This window comes from Tachyglossus aculeatus, chromosome 11 (assembly GCF_015852505.1).
Source record: "Tachyglossus aculeatus isolate mTacAcu1 chromosome 11, mTacAcu1.pri, whole genome shotgun sequence".
NCBI lineage: Eukaryota > Metazoa > Chordata > Mammalia > Monotremata > Tachyglossidae > Tachyglossus > Tachyglossus aculeatus.
In genome coordinates this window covers 22,069,393-22,090,873 of record NC_052076.1, presented here as the reverse complement: position 1 = coordinate 22,090,873, position 21,481 = coordinate 22,069,393, and the positions used below count along the sequence as shown (strand labels likewise).

Below are 21,481 nucleotides of genomic sequence, written 5' to 3'. Positions count from 1 at the left end.
CCCGGTCCTGGGATCCCCAACCTGTGAATGCTGGAAAGAAGCTGGGAGGAGAAATACTCACTATCATCAGGAACCATCCTCAGGGCCTCCAGGAAATCCTCCTCCTTTAAACAAACCCCCAGGCACTCCAGAACCGATTTTAGCTCGTCGACATTAAGCTGGGCCCCTGGAATTTTGTTATAGGCTTTGATGGCTTCAAGCAGCACTGCAAACAGAAATGCTTTTAGTTTTGTTGCCCTAAATAATGTCAAACTATTAACCAAAAAAAAAAAAAAAAACCCACAGTGATATGAGCTCATTTGTGGCAGGGAACCTGTCTGCCAACTCTGTAGTACAGGTCAATCCCAAGCACTTAGTACAGTACTGGGAACATGGTAAGCACTTAATAAATACTGCTGATGATGTTTCTCACGGAGAGGATGGAAATAACGTTTTCCAGGAGAATGTTTTGGCTAAAGATAAGGTTGGCAGTCAATGCTGCCTGGGGCTCAGCTACACTGCTGTCAGATACACTGCAGATACACTGTCTACCAGATATTGAACACTCCCAAATATTTATAAGACTGATTGATTGATGGTTTGAAGGAAACATAGAATTTGCTCAGTTGGGACATCAACAGCTGTGTCAATTTTCAATCAATTAAGAAATCATATTTATTGAATGCTTACTGTGTGCACAGCACTGTACTAAGCACTTAGAAGAGGACAGTATAACACAGTTGGTAAAGAGGTTCACTGCCCACAGTGAGCTTACAGTCTAGAGAGCCAGTCACTTGCTTGAAGTTGGCCCTTAGAAGTTGGCCATGCTCAATTCCTGCATTCCACAAGTAATCTTGACATTCAGTGCTACCTGGGGTTCAGCTACCCTGCCATCAGATATGCTGATCCTAGCAGGCTGCAAGGCTCATTTCTCGATTGTCTGCCTCGGTTTTGGGAAGAGTTGAGTTGGAAATGAGGTCAGAATTTAGTTTTTCTTCCTCTTAAAGCTGACTTCATAGCTTATGGTTTGAGGTCAAAGAACTTTCAACAACTGCATCCAAACTTATTAGCTTGTATCTACCCCAGTGCTTAATACAGCATCTGACACATAGTTAGCACTTAACAAATATAATTTTAAAAAAATCTTCCAAGAAGTTCCTTTCATGAATGCAGCTGTGTGACATTCTGGGGCGAGAAAATCTGGGCAATCAATCAATCAATCCAGCAATGGTATATACTGAACCCTGACTGTCTGCAGAGCAATGCGCTAGGCACTTGGGAGAGTACAACAGAGTTGGTAGGCATGTTCCCTGCCCACAACGAGCTTACAGTCTAGAGGGTTTGCCTCTGAGCCCTGGGCTGGGGGACGTGAGGAAAGATGTACTGAGGGTCTCAAAGTGTGGCTTTCACCATCCTTGCTGCCCCGACTCAGGGCAGTGGGGAGAGGTGGGCACTGAGGGCAGGGGAGCAGGACCATGACAGTGCTCCCCCCTGCCCCAGTAATTGCTGGGAGGGGGGGAATCTGGGGAAGGATCGGTGGGAGGGTGGAGGGGGAGGGCACTGATGTGTTGGGGTTAGAGAGGAGTCACTCCTTCATGGACCCCCTCCCTCCACAACTCTGTTTTGTCCTCAGTTCTTGCAGAAGCGAGGGCAGAGTTAGACCCAGGGCCTAACTCTGGACAGAGTGGCTGTGATAGGGTCTACTTCTCATGGGAGGCAGGGGAATGACTGATTGATTGATTGAGTGTACAGAATGGAATCAGCAGAGACTCCGAATTTCCAGATGTTCCTGCCAGGATTTTTTCTTAGTTGGAGGGGGCCCCCGACCCCCCCACCAAACCATCACAGTAGGGTCTCCTGCCTATCTCTCCTTCCCCCCATCCCTCCCACCCAGCTTCTGAGTCCTCAGGACTGGCATTGGCCATAAAGCCTTGAGCAGTGGCCATGCCAGAGCTTGGAAGCCCCCCAGCTGAGTCTTCTGGTCCAGGGCCCAAGTTGTAAGCTGGCCCCAGGGGTTGTTCGGGTCCTGGGCTCTCTTCTGCCCCACACTCCCAAAGAAGTTTCTTCAGGAGAAGCCCAGATGGTCCCACCTCCTTCTCCCTGTTACTGGAAAACCAGGGCCCTCCACCCCGGGGGGGAAGGGGCTCCAGATCAGGAGAAGCCCAGCCCTGGGATGGTCTTTCAGGCTGTACGGGACAAGAGGGAGCCCCTTCTGGGCCCGCCTGATCCCCGCATGCCCCAGGAAGCTTCTGATCCCTGGACCTGGACCTGGCCCAAAGTCTTGCCAAGCCACTGGGCAAGATATGTGAGGACCTTTGCTGCAGCAAAAAATCACCCGACCTGTATTGCATCCCTTTGGGCTGGGGAGGGAGGGTGGGGGGTAAGTCCTCTTAAGGTGAGCAGGAAGGCAACTCCTCAATAATGAGCCAAGTGACACCCAAGGCTTCTCTGAGCCTTCCCTGAGTAAGCCCTCATTTCCTCTTCTCCTACTCCCTTCTGTGTCACCTAGCACTTGGATCTACACCCCTTTATTCACTCCTCCATCAGCCCCAAAGCACTTATGTAAATATCCCTAATTCATTTATTTATATTAATGTCTGTCTCCCCTTCTAGATTGCAAGCTCACTGTGGACAGGGAATGTGACTACCAACTCTGCTATATTATATTCTCCCAAGCATTTACTACAGTACTCTACATTGCACATAGTAAGCCCTTCATAAATATGATTGATTGATTGACTTTTATTTTATTTGTTAAGCCCTTACTATATGTGAAACACTGTTCTAAACCCTGGGGTAGATTGAGATTAATTAGGTCAGACACAGTTGCTGTCCCGCAAAGGGCTCAGAGTCTAAGTAGGAGGGAGAACACGTATTTAATCCCTAATTTGCAGTTCAAGAAACTGAGGCAAAGAGAAATTAAGTGACTTGCCTAAGGTCACACAGGAGGCAATTGGCAGAGCTGGGATGAGAACCCAGGTCTGAGCTCTTTCTACTAGGCCACACTGCTTCCCCATGAGAGTGAGGCCAATGACATGGGACACTCCAGGATAACTTCCTAAACGTAGTCAGGACTAGTGGTAACTCAGTTGAGTGAGATGATGAAAAATTAAGAAAGCTTTGGTACCTGGACATATTCTGTCTCTCACCCATGCTCTGCTTCTGGCCTGAAACATCCTCCCTCTTTGTATCCACCAGATGATCATTCTCCCCAGCTTCACACACTTAGTGAAGGCAAATCTCTCCAAGAGGCCTTCTCTGACTAAGCCCTTATTTGCTCTTCTCTCACTCTCTTCTGCACCTCTTCCTCCCTTCAAAGCCCTACTGAGAGCTCACCTCCTCCAGGAGGCCTTCCCAGACTGAGCCCCCTCCTTCCTCTCCCCCTCCTCCCCCTCCCCATCCCCCCCTTACCTCCTTTCCCTCCCCACAGCACCTGTATATATGTATATATGCTTGTACGTATTTATTATTCTATTTATTTACTTATTTTATTTGTACATATTTATTCTATTTATTTTATTTTGTTAATATGTTTTGTTTTGTTCTCTGTCTCCCCCTTCTAGACTGTGAGCCCACTGTTGGGTAGGGACCGTCTCTATGTGTTGCCAACTTGTACTTCCCAAGTGCTTAGTACAGTGCTCTGCACACAGTAAGCGCTCAATAAATACAATTGAATGAATGAATGACATGTTAAAGAACGGAACTCATGTTAAAGATCAGCTCAATGATCAAACTTTATAAGCAGAAGGACATGAAACACCTGGAGTTTCTTTCTTCACTCACCTCCAGGGTCTGAAAGCCTCTGGATGCTGTTCAAAGCCAGAAAAACTTCCTTTAAATAGACATGTCCTTCCTCTGTAAAGACAGAAATAAGAAGATGAGACAGCCTCAAACAAATGAGCGGTAACAGTCAGCACAATTTCTTCATCATCATCATCATCATCATCATCATCATGGGTAGTATTTACTGAGCATGTGCTTTTTGCAGAGCAATATCCTGAGCTCTTTGGAGAATGCAATAGAGACAACAAACAGGTATGTTCCTTGTCCTCGAGGAATGTACTGCGGGAGTGACAGATTACATTATTCATAAATCATAGAAGCAAGGGGAAGAAACTGAGAAGCAGCTGATAATAGCCAAAATTTGGAAAGGCAAATAACTGTGTAAAAAGTGAATAAATAAATAGAGCATGTGATCGGCTATTTATGTAAGTCCAAAGAAAGGCTGTTGGGATGACATGCCCCCGGGTGGTGGAAGCTGGGAAGGCTTTCTGGCAGAGGTGGGATTTCAGAAGGGCTTTGAAGAGGAAAGGATTTCCAGGCAGGTGAAAGTTGTGAGGAACACTTCAGGGGCTAAAGAGTCAAGAGCAAAGCACAATGTGAAGGTTGATTTGGGAGAAGTGAAGAGTGAGAGCTGGGAAGTAAGGAATTAAGACAGTGCATATGCCCTGGTGTCTAGTTATTCTATTGTATTGTACTCTCCTAAGCACTTAGTGCATTGGTCTGCACACAAGAAGTGCTCATTGATTGACTGGAGATTTGGTAGCAGGCTGAATGTAATCAATCAATCAATGTATTTATTTTGAGCGCTTACTATGTGCAGAGCCCTGTTCTAAGCCCTTGGGAAAGTACAACAGAATTATCACACACGTTCTGCTTCTCACACAATGTGAGACACAGAATGACCTAATGGATAGAGCACAGGCCTGGAAGTCAGAGGACCTGGGTTCTAAGACTGTATGACTTTGGCCAAGTCATTTCACTTCCTCTGTGCCTCAGTTAACTCATCTGTAAAATGAAGATTTAAGATTGTGAGCCCCAAGTTAGACAGGGACTGTGTCCAACCTGATTAGCTTGTATCTATCCCATTGCTGGCATCTTCTTGTCTTGTCTTATGCCATCGAGTTGTGTCCGACCCTTAGCAATGCCATGGACACATCTCTCCCAGAACGCCCCAACTCTAGCTGCAATTGTTCTGGTAGTGTATCCATAGAGTTTTCTTGGTAAAAATATGGAAGTTAGAAAAGCAGCGTGGCTCAGTGGAAAGAGGCCCACGTGGGACAACCTAATCACCTTGTATCCCCCCAGCATTTAGAACAGTACTTTGCACATAGTAAGCGCTTAAAAAATACCATCATTATTATTATTATTATTACCATTGCCTCCTTCCACACAGTAAACTTGAGTCCCTGCCCTTGATATTCTCCCATCCCGCTGCTGCCCAGCACAGGTGAATTTTCATTTGTAGCAGATTGCCTTCCACTTGCTAGCCACTGCCCAAACTAGGAATGGAATGGCTATGCCTCTGCTTGATTCTCCCTCCCACAGTCAAGACTGGAAACTCGAGTACTGGAAACTCTCAAGGTGTGACCTTGAGAGGGGCGCCTGGCATCTAGTAAGTGCTTAACAACTACCATAAAAAAAAGTTAGAGCAAAGCGGAGTCAAGGGTGATACCATAGTTGTAGACTTCTGGGACAGGGAAGACAGTAGTGTCGACTGATGGAAAAATACAGAAATGGGTTTGGGAGAGAAGATAAGGAGATCAGTTTTAGACAAGTTGAGTCTGAGGTGTCGGTGGGATGTGCATATGGAGGTGCCTGGAATTTAGAGAAGCGAGAGAGGTAAGGTGGAATCCAGGGAAGGTGTTTTAGTGAAGGAGAGACTTGAGCAAGCTTGAAGGTGGAAAGGAAGCAGACAGCAGAGTGTGAGAGGTTACAGGTGACAGTAAGGAAGGGAAGACAGTGAGTTTATATGTGTCAAGGACTGCGTCTGTCCTGATTTCCTTGTATTGACCCCAGTGCTTGGTACAGTGCTTGGCACATACTAAGCGGTTAACAGATACAACAATTATTATTACTATTATTATAATTATTATTATCAGGAGGATGGGAGCAGCATCTTTCAGAGATGAGAGGGGCTGGGACCTAATCAGATGATAAAAATTATTAATATTATTATTATCAGGAGGGTGGGAGCAGTGCTTTAAGAGATTAGTGGGGTTGAGATTTTATCAGATAATAAACTGTGCCTACCCCATAGAGGGGACAATGAAGTTGTTCAGCTAACAAGTCTCTGAAAGACCTTGACCTTGGGAAGTTCTCCTCTCCTCTCCTCCTCACCATTCCCCCACCCTACCTCCTTCCCCTCCCCACAGCACCTGTATATGTGTTTGCACATATTTATTACTCTATTTATTTTACTTGTACATATTTACTATTTTATTTATTTTGTTAATCATGTGCATTTTGCTTTAATTATTTTTGTTCTGACAACTTGACACCTGTCCACATGTTTTGTTTTGTTGTCTGTCTCCCCCTTCTAGACTGTGAGCCCATTGTTGGGTAGGGACCGTCCCTATATGTTGCCAACTTGTACTTCCCAAGCCCTTAGTACAGTGCTCTGCACACAGTAAGCGCTCAATAAATACGATTGAATGAATGAATGAATGAAGTTCAGGCCTTCACAAAAATTATCATGCAGTGGGAAGCAGTTGTCATCAGTCAATGATATTTACTGAGCACTTACTGTGTGCAGAGTATTGTACTAAACACTTGGGAGAGTACAATATAACAGAGTTGGCAGACACGTTCCCTGCCCACAAAGAGCTTACATTCGGGAGGAGGAGACAGACATTACTATAAATAATAAATTGTGGATCTGAACATAAGTGTTGTGGGACTGAGAGAGGGGTGAATAAAGGGAGCAAATCCAAGGGCAAGGAAGACACAGAAGGGATTAGGGGAAGAGGAAATGAGGGCTTAGTGAGGGAAAGACGGGAAGGAAATAGATGGGCTACAACAACACTCACCATCAACAGCAACCATTTTGCTTGCCTCTCGGAGGTCTTCATTCTTCAAAGAGAGCTTTAGATTCTCTACAGAGGCTTCCAACTCAGCCACAGGAATCTTGACATCTTTGATCAGGCTGATCGAATCTAGAGAATTCTGTAATACTGAAAATGGGCAGAAAATCTAATGTAAGTTATTCAACGGGTGAATGTGAGCAGCCTGCACAACTGCTATACAGCCACTGAATAAAAATAGAAAGAGCAAAAGTTTTTTTTTTTATGATGGCATTTATTAAGTGCTTACTATGTGCAAAGCACTGTTCTAAGTGCTGGGGAGGTTACATGGTGATCAGGTTGTCCCACGGGGGGCTCACAGTCTTCATCCCCATTTTACAGATGAGGTAACTGAGGCCCAGAGAAGTGAAGTGACTTGCCCAAAGTCACACAGCCGACATTTGGCGGAGCCAAATGTTCTGCCCTTTCCTTCTCTACCCAAAGAATAAATCACTAGTTTAGCTGAATCTGAAGGCTGGGTAGCCCTTGGCACAGCACAGTCCAGCATGAATGATCACATTAATCCCCGATCCAGCATTCAGGGATGCAGACCGTGTCATCCCTGGACACATCCTTGCCAACTAAGGTGCCGTCCCGAAGTGCAGCTGATGATGCCTTTGGGCAATAGTAAGAGCCTAGATTGGTAGGTGGGAAGCTGTCTAGCTGAGCTGGCTCCCAGCACTCAGGGCTTCATGGTTTGGAGGTTGTGAAATAATAATAATGATAATGATAATAACGATAATTATTGTGGCATTTGTTAAGTGCTTAGTATGCACCAAGCACTATACTAATAATAATAATGATACTGATGGTATTTGTTAAGCACTTGCTATGTGCCAAGCACTGTTATAAGCACTGGGGTAGACATAAGGTAATCAGGTTGCCCCACGTGGGGCTCACAGCCTTAATCCCCATTTTACAGATGAGGTAACTGAGGCACTGAGAAGCTAAGTGACTTGCCCAAAGTCATACAGCTGGCAAGTGGTGGAGCTGGGATTAGAACCCACGACCTCTGACTCCCAAGCCTGTGCTCTTTCCACTAAGCCATGATGCTTCTCAAATAAAAAACCGTTCTAAGCACTGGAGTTGATCCAAGATTATCAGGGTGTCCCATGTGGCACTCACAGTCTTAATCCCCATTTTACAGATGAGGGAACTGAAGCTCAGAGAAGTGAAGTGACTTGCCCAAGGTCACCCAGCAGACAAGTGGAGGAGCCAGGATAAGAACCCATGTTCTCTGACTCCCAGCTCCATGTTCTTGCCACTAAGCCACGCTGCACGCTGGGGTAGATAAAATGATTGGACACAGTCCCTGTGGACAGGGAATGTGACTGTTATACTGCTGTGTATAGTACAGCAGTACAGTGCCCTGCACACAGTAAACACTCAATAAATACAATTGATTGATTTATTATCATCCCACACAGGGCTCATGACCTACAGGGAGGGAGGGTTTTGTTTTGTTTTGTTGTCTGTCTCCCTTTCCTAGACTGAGAGCCCGTTGCTTGGTAGAGACCATCTCCATATGTTGCCGACTTGTACTTCCCAAGTGCTTAGTACAGTGCTCTGCATACAGTAAGTGCTCAATAAATATGATTGTATGAATGAGGGCATGTATTTCAGCCCCATTTTACAGATAAGGAAATTGGGGTACAAGAGATGTCAAGTGACTTCCCGGAGGCCACAAACCAGGCAAGCGGTGGAGCTGGGATCAGAACTCCTGACTCCTAGATCCTTGTTCTTTCCACTAGACCAAACCATTTTGCCCCAGTGCAAACTCAGCTATAGATCACTGGGATGAAGTCAATCACAATGCCTCTATAATAATAATGATGGCATTTATTAAGCACTTACTATGTGCAAAGCACTGTTCTAAAGAACAGCTTCCAAATCTTTGCTAGATCAAAACCAAAGTTGTGGGGTTTGCAGCGTTAACGGAATGAAATCTGTGGGAAATACAAGCCTAAAAGATCGTCCACAGCAAGCCACAGAAACCCAAAATCTGAAGGACATGTTAAAACCGAGGCAAAGCTTTCAACCGCATTCATATCATGGTCCGCACTCCTGGTCTTTGTTCCCTCTCAATCCTTTGTTAGATAATCGTGATCTCAACTTGGCCCGTTTCTCCTGCACTCACCCACCTTCGAGTTCAGTGATTGGATGGCTGCAGCTCAAACCCTCCAAAAATTCCTGGAAACTCACGTCCCCATTTTCTACAGAAAGAAACACAATTTCATTAGCTGGACAATTTGTAAACAACACCAGTTATCATGAGAAAAGACCTGCATGTGCAAAGCCACATGTACACGACTGGTGACAATTAGGATCGTGAAATATTTTCAAAACAAAATTAGGGGAAAACATGCTCTCTCCTGAATTTGTTCCCCAGTGAAAATGAGATAGGCTGCTTGTGAATTGTCTCACCAATGAGACATCTTTTCTAATAAAATAATTATTTTCTTTGTAAGCTATGACTGAATGAGCAGAGCAAGATTGATTTCTTAATTTCAGGGGCAAAAAGGATACAATTCAAGGCCTTCCCAGACTGAGCCCCCTTTTTTCTCTCCTCCTCCCCATCCTCCCGGCCCTACCTCCTTCCCCTCCCCACAGCACCTGTACATATGTTTGTACAGATTTATTACTCTGTTTATTTTACTTGTACATACTATTCTATTTATTTTGTTAATGATGTGCATCTAAGGAAGTCACTTGACATCTCTGTACCCCACTTTCCTGCATGCATTTTTAGACTGTAAGCCCACTGTTGGGTAGGGACTGTCTCTATAGGTTGCCAACTTGTACTTCCCAAGCGTTTAGTACAGTGCTCTGCACACAGTAAGCGCTCAATAAATACGATTGATTGATTGATTGATCTAGCTTTACTTGTATTTATTCTGATGACACCCATCCACATGTTTTGTTTTGTTGTCTGTCTCCCCCTTCTATACTGTGAGCCCGTTGTTGGGTAGGGACTGTTTCTATATGTTGCCAAGTTGTACTTCCCAAGTGCTTAGTACAGTGCTCTGCACACAGTATGTGCTCAATAAATATGATTGAATGAATAAATACAATTGAATGAATGAGTGAATGAAATGCTAGCTCTGTGGACTTCAGTTAGTGAAATGAAATCTCAGGGCCCACCACCTAGTTTCCCCCATGTATCAAACCATACGTTCTGAAGTATTCAAGTAGGTGACCTGCCACCGCACATGAGAATAAAAAAGAAAAAAATGCAACTAAAGTTTGCACTGAATAGAATTTCAAAGTAATTTACCATAAACATTTGCGGTCCTGAGAGCCTCCTGGATGGTTTTGTCAGGGAGGGAAACCTCCAGACTGTCTAAGTTGGCTTTCACAGCACTAACAGGCATCTTGTCTTCTCTGATCTTGTTGACAGCTAGAGCGGCTTCCTGCAAATCTGTCAATCAAACAGAGCAATTTCTGCCCCTGGGCAGGTTTTTGAAGTCTCCGGACTTAGGCTCGTGAAATCGTTCCAGGCTTGGTAGGCCCTGCATGCAGGGATTCAGCTTCTCTGGAGAAGCACCATATCTTAGTGGAAAGAGGCTGGGTCTGGGAGTCAGAGGATCTGGGTTCTAATTCCTGATCTGCTAATGGCTTGCTGTGCAACCTTGGGCAAGTCATTTCACTTCTCTGGCCCACAGTTCTCCTGCTGTCCCTCCTACTTAGACAGAGTGCCCCATGCGGGACAGGGACTATGTCCCACCTAGTTTACTTGTCTCTACCCAAGCACTTAGCACAGGGTTTGACACATAGTAAGCCCTTAAATACCACAAAAAAACTTGACTACGTTATGGGAAGGGTGACATAAATAGGTGAAGAACTTATCCTGCATCTTTCACTCAGAAAAGTGCTAATGTAAAGCTAATGTACAGCAGGGGGGATACAAGAGAATAACAGACTTGGTCTCTGTCCTATATGAGGCTCACAGTCTAAGAAAGAGAAAGAAGAGGGATTGTATCCCCATTTTACAGATGAGGAGACTGAAGTCCCGAAAGATTAAGTGCCTTGAACAAGGTCATATAACAGGCCAGTGGTAGAGTCTTCTGCTTCCCAATCCCATGTTCTTTCTACTAGCCCATACCACCTCCCTCTTTGATGTCATTGGGCACCATAAATCAGATTGCCAGGGAACTTCAGGGATTGAGGGGTTTGGGGTGGTTTTGGGGACTCCTTGGGAAGTTAAAACAACCCTCAATATTCACACATTTTATCTGAGGAGGTACAGTAAGGTATTTGACCCCAATTAACCCCGATTCCTGCCAGGTTAATTCCTTCTGCAGCATAATTTAAAAGCATATTCAGACATGTTTCAGACTGCAACTCTATCTCCCAGTGTTACTTAAAATCACATTCCTCTTTAACTGCATTTGCGGTTAGCCGTTCAAATGAACACATATTAATTTTTCCAGTGCTCACAGAAAGCACTGTCCCTACCCAGCCAGGCAACCACCATCAAAGGCTGATTTGACATCAGGGGAGACAATCTAAGTTCACCTTTCCACAGCCAAAGAAAATCAATCAATCGATCGATGGGATTTACTGAGAGCTCACTGTGTGCAGAGCACTGTACTGAGAGCTCAGAAGTGTTCATTGCAACAGAATCGGTAGACACGTTCCCTGCCCACAAGAAGCTGACAGTCTGGAAACTTTAAAATAAATCACGGAGGTGAACATAAGTGCCATGGGGGCTGAGGGTAGGGTGAATATCAAGTGCTTAAAGGGCACAGGACAGGAAGCCTGGAGAACTGGATAACTTGGGTTTATCATATTTTTCTGCTTGATACTCTATGAGAGCAGTATAATATGGGATGTGTTAATCCAAAATGATTAACTTGTATCTACCCCAGTGCTTAGTACAGTGCCTGGCACATACTAAGAGCTTAACAAATACCATTAAAAAATTTACAGGACTCCTTATAGTGAAGACGAAAGCTCAGAACTCCCTCCTTTAACCTCTGTCACTCCTCCCTCTCTCTCTTTTCCCTTATTCCCCTCTCTCTCTCCCCTTTCCTCCCCCATCTCCCTTCCTCCTTTACGCTCTCTCTCCCTCCCTCCCTGTGCTTCCTTATGGCGGGGGAGTGTGGACTTCTCTCCTAAGATCAAGCTCTGCGCTGCACTGCCCCCCTGTTCACTTTTCTGGGTCTCAGTTACATTATCTGTACAATGGGGATTGAGACTGTGAGCCCCATGTGGGACAGGGACTGCATCCAACCTGGAAAAACATGTATCAACCCCAGTACTTAGAATGCCTGGCACATAATAAGGGCTTTAAAAATCCTACCGTTATTATTATTATCATCTTGGTTCAGCTGGCTCCACTTCAACTCTTCTGCCCACTAGCCAGTGGTTTCTGCAGCTCTGGATACTTCCTTCCCTTCCCTTCTCACCCAGCAGCTCCCTACATCCTCTGACCAACATTCTGGGCATCCCATCCCCCTGGCCAGGCAGTTGGTTCTCCTCCAAGAGGCTTTCCCTAAGCCTTCATTTCCTTTTCTCCCACCCCCTCTGCATCGCTCCCTTTGCTTCCTTTATTTATCCCCCACCCTCAACCCCACAGTACTTAAGTATATATCTAATTTTTATTAATGTCTGCCTCACCCTCTAGACTATAAGTGAGCTGTGGGCCAGGAATGTGTCTGTTATATTGTTATATTGTACTCTACCAAGTGCTTAGTTCAGTGCTCTGCACACAGTAAGCACTCAATAAATACTATTTATTTATTGATTGATCAATCGAACGTGTATGCCACAGCTACTGCCTCCCTTTCCTCCCCAAACCAAAGTATTGGAAAAACATTTAGGATAATGAAAATGGGCCTAGTGGAAAGAGCACAGGCCTGGGAGTCAGAAGACCTGGATTAGTACTAACCAGCCTGACATGGACTGTATCCAACATAGGGAAGTAGCATGGCTCAGTGGAAAGAGCCCGGGCTTTGGAGTCAAAGGTCAGGGGTTCAAATCCCGGCTCTGCCAATTGTCAGCTGTGTGACTTTGGGCATGTCACTTCACTTCTCTGGGCCTCAGTTACCTCATCTGTAAAATGGGGATTAAGACTGTGAGCCCCCCGTGGGACAACCTGATCACCCTGTATCCTCCCCAGCATGTAGAACAGTGCTTTGCACATAGTAAGCACTTAACAAATGCCATCATTATTATTATTAACCTGGTTATCTTGTCTCTACCCTAGGGCTTTGTACAATGCCTGGCACATAGTAAGTGCTTAACAAGTACCATTTAAAAAATATCGATTTCTCTACTGACAGGCATTCTTAAGAGCATAGCAGTGGCACCCGGGAGTCAGAAGGTTGAACTAAAAAGAAGAGACTTGTCACCCTCCTGAAGGAGCCCAGGGAACAGGAAGAGTAGGAGATTCAGGCAACTTCTAAAGGAAGGCAAAGCAGCCCACTGCGACTGGATCAGAGGTGACTCAGTCTTCCCTCCCCTCAATTTTGTGATATGTTGATACCTACCCAGGAATTTAGAAGCCAGCGGGGTGTCAGGCCCAGTCAAAATATCCACTACATCTCTTAACTCCACCTTTGTGCCTCCTGAAAAATGAAGAAGGGGTTGGGTGTTAAAGGAACTCCGTCACTTGCCTGCTGTGTGACCTTGAGTAAGTCACTAACTTCTCTGGGCCTCAGTTACCTCATCTGTTAAATGGGGATTAAGACTGAGAACTACGTGGGACAAGGACTGTGTCCAACCTGATTATCTTGTATCTAACCCAGCACTCAGTACAGTGCCTGGCACATAGTAAGTGCTTATCAAATATCATAAACAAATAATGATTAAAAAAGGCAAAGATGAATTAGTAACAGTAGGAAGAGCCAGCTCCGGGGCAAACAGGGTGGATTTGTGTAGAGCAAGATGGAGGCGGGAGACACAATATAAGAACAGTCCACTTTTTCTGAACTAGAAACTCTTGCTGAAAGAGCCAGAGAGGTCATGAACTACTCTGCTGCACCTGCCACATCAACTTCACCTGTCACAACGCTTCCCACCTAGACCAAGAGAACCCCAACTTTGTGATGGCACAGGCAGGGTCCACCACACTGGAAAGCAAATGGCATGCCCTTTGGGCCAACTAGAAACTGGACTGTCTTGAATAAAATCAGGCAAACAGCCACTCTATCTGCCCTACATTCCCTCCACATGAGGCAATATTCCGAGGGGGATACAAGATGTGCAGGAATCTTCCCCCGCCTCGGCCCCCACTTTGACACGTGCACGAATCATGGGTGCGCATACACCCTGTACACTTGAGCATATAACTTGCCGCCTGTGACACTCACCACCTGCAGTCACTGACGTCAGGCAGTCTTTGAGTTCTTCATCATTCAACTGGATCCCCATGCTCAACAGGACGGGTGGCAGCTCCTCGGTCTTGACTTTGCCATCTCTGACTTTGTTGATAATGGTCCAGGCATTCTGTATTTCTAGGGACGGCCAAATCGAACACGATCAAACATCTGGCTGCCTTGGAACTTGACCTACTGACAACATCCCAAAGCAGCATGGCATATGGATAGAGCATGGGGCTAGGAGTCAGAAGGTCATAGCTTCTAATCCCAGCTCTGCCATTTGTTTACTGTGTGACCCTGGCAAGTCACTTCATTTCTTTGGGCCTCAATTACCTCACCTGTAAAATGAGGATTGAGACTGTTGGCCCCACATGGGCCAGAGCCCATGTCCAACTCAATTTGCTTGTATCCACCCCAGTGCTTAGTACAGTTCCTGGCATATAGTAAGTGCTTAACAAATACCATTATTATTATTATTACTATTATTAATAAATCATTGTTGTCATCATCATTATTATCATCTTCAAACACTTAATTTTTTTTTGGTTTTTGGGTTTTTTTTAATGGCATTTGTTAAGGGCTGACTATGTGCCAGCCACTGTACTAAGCATTGGTGTAAATACAAGCAGGTATGAAGCAGCATGGCTTAGTGGAACGAGTATGGGCTTGGGAGTCAGAGGTTGTGGGTTCTACTCCCCGCTCTGCCACTCGTCACCTGTGTGACATTGGGCAAGTCACTTAACTTCTCTTTGCCTCAGTTACCTTATCTGTAAAATGGGGATTAAAACTGTGAGCCCCACGTGGGACAACATGATAACCCTGTAGCTCCCCCAGTGCTTAGAACAGTGCTGGGCACATAATGAGCGCTGAACAAATACCATCATTATTATCATTGTTATTATACAAGCTAATCTGGTTGGACACAGTCTATGTATCACCTAAAGCTTACAGTCTTAATCTCCATTTTAAAGATCAGGTAACTGAGGCCCAGAGAAGTGAAGTGACTTGCTCAAGGTCACACAGCAGACAAATGACAGAGCTGTCATTAGATAGACAATTACTCTCTCCCCTTCAAAGCCTTACTTGAAGGTACATCTCCTCCAAGAGGCCTTCCCTGACTAAGCCTCTTTTCCTCTGCTCCCACTCCTCTGGTTCACCCTGACTTGCTCCGTTTATTCATCCCCCCTCCCAGCCCCACAGCACTTTAGTACTTATCTGTAATTTATTTATTTATATCAATGTCTGTCTCCCCCTCTAATAATAATAATTATGGTATTTGTTAAGTGCTTACTATGTACCAGGCACTCTACTATGCGCTGGGGTGGATACAAGCAAATTAGGTTGGACATGGTCACTGTCCCACGTGGGGCTCACAGTCTCAATCCCCATTTTACATATGAGCTAACTGAGGCCCATAGAAGTAAAGTGACTTGCTCAAGGTCACACAGCAGACAAGTGGCAGAACTGGAATTAGAACCCATGACCTTTGGACTCCCAGGCCTGGGCTCTATCCACTATGCCATGCTGCTTCCCTCTAAACTGTACACTCGTTGTGGACAGGGAATGTGTTTCTCCATTGTTGTATTGTACTCTCCCAAGTCCTTAGTACAGTGTTCCACATACAGTAAATGCAGCTCAATAAATACTGTTGAATGAATGAATGAACTCAGGTCCTTCTGACTCTAAGGCTGACAGTCTATCCACTAGAACACACTGCTTCCACTTAGTGCAGCCAAGAGAATATCTGGCATTTTATGTGCTCATCTTCCTTCGGTCTCTCCCATGAATTCTCCCAGACTACCATTATTCATTCTAGGCAAGAGTGTCCTGAGGTGCCATATTACTCTTTGCAGCCCAAATCTATGCAGCTCTTTAAGATCTCTGTGCATCACAAGAGGGCAGGGATTCCTTTTCCGCAATAATAGTACAAAACATTCAGTCCATGTTTCCCACTTCCCACAGTGATGGATGCATATTCTACCTTAAAAGATATCTAAGAAGAGTCTTCACTCTCCCTCTGGAACCTATTTGTGCTGTTTTTAACCAACTTCAGAGCTATAAATCTTCTCATATCTAACCTGTTAACCTTCTATTCGAGTTTAAGCCCCCTTCATCGTGTTTGATCATTGGCAGAGGGGGAGATCCAAGGGTCCACATCCTTTAACTTAATCATTTTTCTTCGAGTACCTGAAGGATATGTTTCCCCTTACTTTTTCTTCTCCAGGAGAGTAATTATTCCAATTACTTTAAAACCTTCTAGTGAACCACCCATTAGTCATTTTCAATACACTCTTGAACCTTTGTAAGGATTTTGAACCTCCCACTGTGGTTCTTAGAACTGGTCACAGCAATCAACTCTAGTAGGTGCCAAATAAACTGAGTAAAATGGGAGGATTGCTTCTCTTTCCTAACATGTTTTGCTATTTATCTTCAGGTATCATGCTTGAATTTTACGAGACATATGGTTCTCACTGTACGTTGCTGTTTGACCCCCTAAAACCAAGTGGTGAAATTCACAAACCCTCTTATTAGACAAATGAAAGAGGAGAATCACTCGGTCTAAAATACGGAGGATTTCCGGCAACTACTTTTTCTTGAGAGTGTAGAAAAGAACTTGGTGTGATAAAGACTATTGATGGAACCCCAAAGAAAGTTTCATAAAGTCAGTAAATACGTGATGATGCAACAGTAAACGTAAATGTAAAATGATCTTTTTTTCATTCTTTTTCCTTTTGACTTCATACTCACGTTGACAGTCACGAAATTTCTGGGTGTTGGACAAATGCTTGACAAATCCTTTAAAATTCAATGTTCCATCTTCCGCAAGGGAGAAAATCACAGTTAATATTTATGATAATTATGGTACTTGTTAAGTGCTTACTATGTGCCAAACACTGTTCTGAGCCTTGAAGTAACATTAGGTGACTTGCACAAAGTCACACAGCAGACATATGGTTGAGCAGGAATTAGAACCCAGGTCATCTGGGAGTCAGAGGCCGGGGAAGCAGTGTGGCTCAGTGGAAAGAGCACAGGCTTTGGAGTCAGAGGTCATGGGTTCAAATCCTGGCTCTGCCAACTGTCAGCTGTGTGACTTTGGGCAAGTCACTTAACTTCTCTGTTCCTCAGTTACCTCATCTGTAAAATGGGGATTAAGACTGTGAGCCCCCCATGGGACAACCTGATCACCTTGTAACCTCCCTAGTGCTTAGAACAGTGCTTTGCACATAGTAAGCACTTAATAAATGCCATTATTATGATTATTACCTCATTCTGCTCAGATCAATTGACCACCCAACCCAATATCCTGACTCTGGGAGCAACAAGGCAGCTTAGAAAAATTCAGTGAGGGTTGTCCTCTGTGACACTGCACTGGATATTTTGGGTTGCAACATCTCACATCCCTAACTCTTCTCCTCACAGTAAGAGTAGAGTTGTCCCTCAGTTCAAGGATGATGCTGCCAAAGGTGACATGGCATTTGTGAGTGTCTTTGACAGAGAATCTCTTGCCCACTTGCATACTGCCCATGAATATGCAATCATGGGGATACCTCCCATCTATGGACCGATTAGTCCATGAATTTATCCAAACCTCTCTTGCATCTACCGGTATGTTCTGCCTTTGGTAATGAATTCCTTGTGCTGCCAGATGTTGTGTGTAAAGGAATGTTCCCTTTCCTCCATTTTTGAACCCCCAAGGGTCAATGGGCATCCTCTCATCCTAATGGGGTGGTATATGGCAAACCACAACTATCCCGTCCAGTTCCTTCTTGATTTTGTGGGCTTCAATTATGTCCTGTACACTCTCAGCCTTCCTTTTTCCACCCTGCAGTGTCCCACCACTTTCAGCCTCTCCATCCCCCTGATCACAGAGAAGATCAAGGGAGGAGGAAAAGGAGGAGGAGGAGGAGGAGGAGGAAAAGGAGAGGAGAAGGAGGAGGAGGAAGAGGAGAGGAGGAAGAAGAGGAGGGGAAGGAGGAGGAAAAGAAGGAGATCATGTGGCAGTGAACCCTTCAGCTCCTTCCTTTCATCTTCCCTTTTCCTTTCCCACTTCCTCTCTTTTATCCCTCTTTCCCCTCCTTTTTTCCTCCCTGTCTTCACCCTCTTGCCCCTTCCTGCTCTTCTTTTACCCCATATCTTTTCCTCCCTCTCCCACTTAGCTCAGCCCCTCAATCAGTAAGTGATGTTTATAGAGCCCCTACAGCACAGCACACTATAGTAAATGTTTGGGAAAGACACAGTCCCTGTCCTCAAGGAGCTAACAAACTAATGGGGTAGACACAGAGACATATATTGAGAAGAAGCGTGGCTCAGTGGAAAGAGCATGGGCTTTGGAGTCAGAGGTCAGGGGTTTGAATCCCAGCTCCGCCACATGTCTGGTGTGTGACCTTGGGCAAGCCACTTAACTTCTCTGAGCCTCAGTTACCTCATCTATAAAATGGGGGTATGTTGCCAACCTGTACTTCCCAAGCGCTTAGTACAGTGCTCTGCACACAGTAAGTGCTCAATAAATACGATTGAATGAATGAATGAAGACTGTGAGCCCCCACATGGGACAACCTGATCACCTTGTATTCCCCCCAATGCTTAGAACAGTGCTTTGCACATAGTAAGAGCTTAACAAATGCCATTATTACTATTATGATTATTTTTATATTATTTACAAGGAGTGGGAGCAGGAAGAGGTAAAAAGCTACAACTGGTAGTAGTACTAATAATAATAATGGTGGTGGTACTTGTTGAGCAGATACTATGTGCCAAGCACTGTATTAAGCAGTGGAGTAGATACAAGATAATCAGATTGAACACCCTGTCCCACATGGGCCTCACAGCATACATAGGAGAGAGAACAGGTATTGAATCTCCATTTAACAGATGAGCCATTGAGGCCCAAAGAAGTTAAATGGCTTGCCCAAGGTCACACAGCAGGCGAGTGGTGGAGCCAGGACTGGAATCCAGGGTTTCTAATTCACAAGCCCAGGCACTTTCCACATAAGTGCCAAGACTGGCAGTCGAGTTGCAGCCCGGATCCCAATGCTCCACTCCCTTGACGCTCCTCGCCAAATCTGTCCAAGAGCCCCAAATGAAAAATTGGCACCTGAATAATCTCCTGACAAACACAATTCTGGATTTCCATTCTCAGTCAAAATGAGCCCCAAAATATAGTCAGTGAATGCAGAGAAATTCTCCTTGGAAGGACATTTGCACAGCAGCTACTGAACAGTACAAGTTCCTCAAGTGAAGTGCCCAATCCCCTGAGATGCTCACCATTAACAGGAGCTGTGTTCACCATCTCCTTCACTTCTTCATTAGTTAAATGGATCCCCAAGGTTCCTAGAGCTTCTTCTAACTCATCGACGACAAGATTTTGATCACCAGAGGCAATGGTGAAAGTGCTACTGACAGCCCTCATCTCTGAAAAGAAGCAGAAGTGAAATGGGATGGGAGCTGGTCAGAAGTCTGTCTTCTAACTGAGAAATAAGATGGCCCAGACCGGTCCCTGAACATTCAGAGCATCTAAAAGCTAAACACCACCAGGGGAGGGAGAGTGGGGATAAGGCAGTCATCCCTGGACTTCTGAGTTATGGGGACAAATGGTATCTTGCAAATAGAAAAGCAGAAAAACAGAAATGTCCTGTCAAACCTGAGAGTTTTACTCAAGAGGACCAGGTAGCTGGGAGAAAGCAACTCACTGCGATAGTTAAAAAGCCAAGCCCTCTTTGAGACAAATGGGAGTTTCATTACCAGCCCAAAATTGGGCTCAGAGGAAAACAGAAGTGAGTATGGTTAGAGAACTATCTTTCTACATCTTCAACTGCTGCCTTCTTGTTCAACAGGACAACCATTTCTCTATCCAGGGGGTTAGTGTGGGTGTTTCTGAGGACTGGAGCCCATTATTGCTCTGTGAGAAACAATTGCACATGAAAGGTTCCTGGAAAAGGCCAGCGACAACTTTTGATCAGTTCTTCAGCTTCCTGAGGACCCATGCTGAACACCGACCGGCTAAGTAGGAGCCCCTGGGGGGCCCAGGCCTAGGACCAGTATTCCTTTCCAGAGGAAGCCCTTAGTGAATACTATTACTGCTCTCCCTGAGATTAGGCAAGGCAGTAAAGGCCACCTACGCTTACTTACTAACAAAAGTTCTCTGGGTTTATACATCCTTATCCTCTCACACAAGGAACACCAGGGCTTTCAATATGTTTCTTAGCAGGATTCTCTCTATTTCACAGAAAGGAAACTGATCTACCTTGTGCCATTCCACCTGTTGGAGTGTCAGCTGGAAAGCGGTCAGCACCCTCAAAGTCTGTCTCCCAGCCCACTGTCCTGGCCTCTGAGCTGCCCTTTTTTTTAATGATATTTGCTTAGCACTCCTTATGTGTCAGGCACTGAACTAAGCGCTGGGGTAGATACAAGATAATCACGTTGTACACAGCCCACGTTCCAAATGGGGCTCACAGTCTTAATCCCCATTTTACAGATGAGGCAACTGAGACTCACAGAAGTTAAGTGACTTCCCCAAAGTCACAAAGCAGGCAAGTGGCAAGCCAGGATTAAAACCCAGGTCCTGCTATCTCCCAGGCCTGTGCTCTATCCACTAGGTCATCCTGCTTCCCTCTCTATGTAGGCAGAGACAGGGCTCTGCCTGGCTTCGATAAAGAGAGCTATATTGCCTGCCTGACTAAAATCTCCTGTGCCTGATTTAGTTGGCAAGTAACCACCTTTTGCTCCAAGGTACAGTTTTGGAATTGACTTGTATGTGATTTTTCTCTTTTCCCCTTGTTAAACTTTCCTTATTCATTTATTCATTCAACCGTATTTATTGAGCACTTACTGTGTGCAGAGCACTGTACTAAGCACTTGGGAAGTACAAGTTGGCAACATATAGAGATGGTCCCTACCCAACAATGGGCTCACAGTCTAGAAGGGGGAAACAGACAACAAAAAAAACATGTGGACAGGTGTCAAGTCGTCAGAATAAATAGAATTAAAGCTAAATGCACATCATTAACAAAATAAAAAGAACAGTAAATATGTACAAATAAAATAAATAGAGTAATAAATCTGTACAAACAGGTGCTGTGGGGAGGGGAAGGAGGTAGGACGGGGGGATGGGGAGGAGGAGAGGAAAAAGGGCGCTCAGTCTGGGAAGGCCTCTTACTCACCAGTAGCTTCAGGAATCACCGAGACTTTGGATAAGACAGTCATGAACTGCAGCAAATCCAGCTTCCCATCATCTTCTGAAAGGTAAAGCCAAATTCAGGAGGTGAGGAGTCCACTGGCGATGGATCAGATAAAGGGGTATTTTTCCAGTGGTATTTCTTAAGCCCTTACTATGTGCCA

At 45.0% G+C, this 21,481-nt stretch overlaps 1 protein-coding gene across 1 annotated transcript in view; it reads right to left on the bottom strand.

The window, feature by feature from the left end:
• Positions 1–21,481, bottom strand: part of EFCAB3 (EF-hand calcium binding domain 3) — a 168,385-nt gene that overhangs the window by 70,872 nt on the left and 76,032 nt on the right. Inside the window, exons 25-34 of the mRNA XM_038754828.1 lie at positions 21,304–21,378; positions 19,409–19,555; positions 16,892–16,963; positions 14,135–14,278; positions 13,313–13,390; positions 10,096–10,239; positions 8,963–9,034; positions 6,789–6,932; positions 3,763–3,834; positions 62–205 (exon numbers count right to left, since the gene is read on the bottom strand). Coding sequence (XP_038610756.1) covers positions 62–205; positions 3,763–3,834; positions 6,789–6,932; positions 8,963–9,034; positions 10,096–10,239; positions 13,313–13,390; positions 14,135–14,278; positions 16,892–16,963; positions 19,409–19,555; positions 21,304–21,378 — 1,092 coding nt within the window. The remainder of the gene's footprint in view (positions 1–61; positions 206–3,762; positions 3,835–6,788; positions 6,933–8,962; positions 9,035–10,095; positions 10,240–13,312; positions 13,391–14,134; positions 14,279–16,891; positions 16,964–19,408; positions 19,556–21,303; positions 21,379–21,481) is intronic.